This window comes from Phalaenopsis equestris, unplaced genomic scaffold (genome assembly GCF_001263595.1).
Source record: "Phalaenopsis equestris unplaced genomic scaffold, ASM126359v1 Scaffold000392, whole genome shotgun sequence".
In the NCBI taxonomy this organism is placed as follows: Eukaryota; Viridiplantae; Streptophyta; class Magnoliopsida; order Asparagales; family Orchidaceae; genus Phalaenopsis; species Phalaenopsis equestris.
Genome location: NW_018164834.1, coordinates 865,289 through 869,368, shown reverse-complemented (window position 1 = coordinate 869,368; position 4,080 = coordinate 865,289). Strand labels below are relative to the sequence as shown.

At 41.9% G+C, this 4,080-nt stretch overlaps 1 protein-coding gene across 1 annotated transcript; it reads left to right on the top strand.

The window, feature by feature from the left end:
* Window positions 1-316: 316 nt before the first annotated feature.
* LOC110026703 lies at window positions 317-2,797 on the top strand. The gene is made up of 2 exons (XM_020727765.1): window positions 317-593; window positions 712-2,797. The coding sequence occupies exon 2, from the start codon at window positions 881-883 to the stop codon at window positions 2,408-2,410; it is 1,530 nt and encodes a 509-aa protein (XP_020583424.1). The 5' UTR covers window positions 317-593; window positions 712-880; the 3' UTR covers window positions 2,411-2,797.
* Window positions 2,798-4,080: the final 1,283 nt, after the last annotated feature.

Genomic DNA, 4,080 nt, shown 5'->3' with positions numbered 1-4,080 from the left:
AACTCAGTAGGCTCGCTCATGTTCGGCTCGTTTACAGCCCTAATAACAAGAGTTGAATGCAGTCTCTCTTGTGTTCCCTTCTTTTACACCCCTTCATGATAAGGAACTCAGTAGTTGGCCGGATGATCCGGAGTCACCAAATACAGCAACGAATCGGTATTCCGTCATCGCTGTCACCGTCAGAATGGGGGGCCGGTTCTTTGACGGCTTCAAAACAGCCACAATCTAGCGGTATTCCGTCACGACCTACATCATCGTTACCGTCAACTAACGGCCAGTATATCACATCTGTCACCGTTAAGTAACGGCTTTCATTTGGCCCCGTTATCTTTCCATCCATCTCCTTTCTTCCCCGAAGCTGAGAATGGCGGAACAGCTCGTCGCATGCAGTCGTTGATAAGAAGAAAAGAGGTTATCTGAGATCATCGGCTCTGATTCCGCTGTCAGCGTTTTCTTCCTCTCGCCCGCGTCGTATCTCATCTTTTCCTGGATTTTTGTTCTGTCTGATAAGGACATTCTCCAGATCGGGGTTCTTCTCTTTTATCACCTTACAGTTTCCCGTCTGATCAAACCTTCTTTGATCATTTCAATCTGTAAGAGGTTTTTGTTGTAGTCCCGCGTGTTCATTGTCCTTAGCGAAGAACTGGTTGGATTGTGAGGAGATTTAAGTTTATGTTTTTTATGTTGTTTTCTTGTGCTCTTACTATGCAGCTTATCGGTTAGGGTTGTCGGTTATGTGGTGAACTGTTCGTCATGCCCGGTGTGGCGGGGGTATAAATTAGTCTATTTCTGAAAACTGAGTAGGAGATCAGGATCGAGATCGAGGTGAAAGTGGGGAGAGAAAGAGAGAGAGATTTGAGATAGAGAAATCTATTTCTCCATGGGAGAATCCTTCCTAACTTCTCTGACTATGGACAACTGCTATCCTTCCACCTTCCTGTCTATGGAACCCGCTAACACTGGGGCAGCAGCTATGGCGGCATCCCATGAAGACTCTGATCGGGAGCTCATGATTCATAATCGACAGCAGATGTCCCTTTCGCTTCCTGCACCTGACATTAACCTTCCCCTCTCTGCTGAAAGCTCCACTCCGCCGCCGTCCTGGAGCTCCGATTCATGCGAGATCCTTGACCTCAGCCCTCATATGAATGAAGTTGAGGCCACCGTCCTCCATTTCCCTAAGGTGTGTAGCCGCAAGGGTACAAAGAGGGGCGATAGCTTTTGGGGCGCATCGTTTTTCTTCAACCACTACTTTAAGCCCTTGCTTTCTGAGAAATCCAAGGCGAAGATCATCTATGATGAAAATGGGTTCTCTGGTTTTGATAAATCTGATCTAAAGCTTGATGTTTTCCTGGTTCAGCATGACATGGAGAACATGTACATGTGGGTTTTCAAGGAAAGGCCCGATAACGCGTTGGGAAAGATGCAGCTTCGGAGCTATATGAATGGTCACTCTCGACTTGGCGAATCCCAGTTCCCTTTCAGTGTTGATAAAGGGTTTGTTAGATCCCACCGGATGCAGCGCAAGCATTACAAAGGTTTATCAAACCCTCAGTGTATCCATGGCATTGAGGTCGTGAGGTTGCCCAGTTTGACTCATATTCCAGAGGAGGATCGGAAGAAGTGGATGGAGCTTACTGGGAGAGATCTGAACTTTCACATACCGCCTGAAGCTAGTGACTTTGGATCATGGAGAAATCTTCCTGTCGTAGATATTGAGCCCGATCGACCTTCTCCTCTGCTGAAACATGGCTCTTCTAGGAGATTGCAAAATGGTTCAGGGTTGAATCTTCTTAATCATGATCATGATTCTGATGCGATGGACTTATCTCTTCATTCAAACAAACGCAGGAAGGATTCCTTCTCCCAATCTATGGAGGAAGATTGTTGCTTTCTCCCAAATTCTCATCCAGATAGGTCTCAGGATATGGAAATTCATTCAATCGAGCCATCATGGATCAATGATTTCAGTGGTGTGATGAGAAGCGCTTGTGGTCCTGTTACTGCAGCAAAAACAGTGTATGAAGATGATGAAGGTTATCTCATAATGGTCAGCCTCCCCCTTTCTGATCAGCAAAGAGTGAAGGTATGTTGGAGAAATGATCTCACTCATGGAATAGTGAAGATTTCTTGTGTTAGCACGTCTCGAATGCCTTATATAAAGAGACATGATCGAACATTCAAGCTCACAGACCCTTCTCCTGAGCATTGCCCTCCTGGGGAGTTTGTCAGAGAGATATCACTCGCCACTCGGATTCATGAAGATGCTAAGATAGAGGCATATTATGATGAGACTGGAACTGTTCTAGAGATAATGGTTCCTAAGCATGGTTCTGAGCCTGAAGAACATGAAGTTCATGTTTCTCTTCGTCCTCCACATCTTGGAACTAATGATCTTATGCTGATTTGAAAGCTTCAGATTCATGGTTTCATATTTGGTTGCTGTGATTAACTACTTCTAAATTAGTTAAGTCATCATGAAGCTTGACTTAGCTGAATAGATTCTAATCTTGCTCATAGAATTCTTATAGTTTGCTTTATTTGGCTTGAATTATGATGGGAGCTCACAATCAAAATTTCGCATTGAATGGTCTGGATTTTTTCTTAATAGTACTTCTCAGAAAGCAGGTGCGGAGACGGATAAAAAACTATCCTTTTTTTCCTTTTTATTAGTCAATTTCTTGCATGATTTCTGCATACCATTGATAATTTGATTTATGTTTTCTTAAAACGGTATACAAATTTATGAATTGCAATTTGTACAAATATTATATTGTATTGTGATGTGTTCAGCCTTTTTATGTCTGCTGAGATGATTAGTTAATAAAGTTTTATCTTTTGCTTCGAATGGAAAAAATACTAGATGTTGTTCAAGTAGTTTGATGGAATTATTTGTATTTGGTAATGCAGCAGGCATTGTGATACCCCATGGTGTATTCTTGTAATGTTGACCATGCCACTTTGTTTGACAACGTTTAGCGCTTCCATTAACTACTAATATTTCATTTGGCAATGTTCTGCGAACTTCTAACGAGGGCTGTAAACGAGCCGAACTTGAGCGAGTTGAGCCTCAGCTCATTCCAATTTGGCTCGTGTTTGAATGGCTTGTCTTCGAAATGGCTCGTCTTCAATGTGTTTGTGGTCGGCTCATGTTCGGCTCGAAATAAGCTTTGGTAGATTATAAAATGTTGCTAAATCGCGCCAATAATACCTCAGACTACAGAATAACACCGATAACACCCGAGAAACACCCACAATAACACCTAACACCCAAATAGCACGGAATAACACCGCGGACGGCGGAATAATGCTGATAATGTAGCGGGTGTTACTCGGTGTTATTCTGCGGTACTATTGGTGTTATCGGTGTTATTCTGCGCTTAAAGACGATAGAGTAATACCGATTACACAACGGGTGTTACTCGGTGTTATTTCGCGGTATTGTTGGTGTTATTGGTGTTATTCCGCGGCGAAATAACACTAATAACAATGCAGATGGAGGAATAACACCGATAACACGGCGAGTATAACTCGAGTGTTATTCAACAAATATATGTTCGTGTTCGGGTCATATATTTCGAGCTTTAAAATCTGTTCGTGTTCGGCTCGTTAAACTTAATGAAGGAGCTGAACATGAGTTGTTTGCGAATAATGAGCCATTTTGACTGCCCTACTTCTAGCAGCGTAACCAAATGAAATTCTAGTTTTTATAATTTGTTGCAGTAAACTATTTTAATTCTATGTAAATATTACCAAGGCTTGATGAAAGAGAAAGCTTCCTTCTTTTTGACTCTTTATGGGAAAATACGGAATTTCAAAAGGTTTCATCCTCATTTTTCTTTTTAAATTTCTGAACTCCCCCATTTCCCAGCTTCAAAATTCCACCGTCATCCTCCCTTATATTTCCACACAAACTTATCCAAACCAATGCGAACTTACTTGGATCATCATGAACCCAATTGGAAGCATTTGAGCTCCCCTTGCTTCAAATTCCATTATAATGAAATTTCACACTTCTTCCTCTCTAAATTTATTGTCCCTTTTTCATTTTGGTGAATTCATAAAAGTTTGTGATTTACC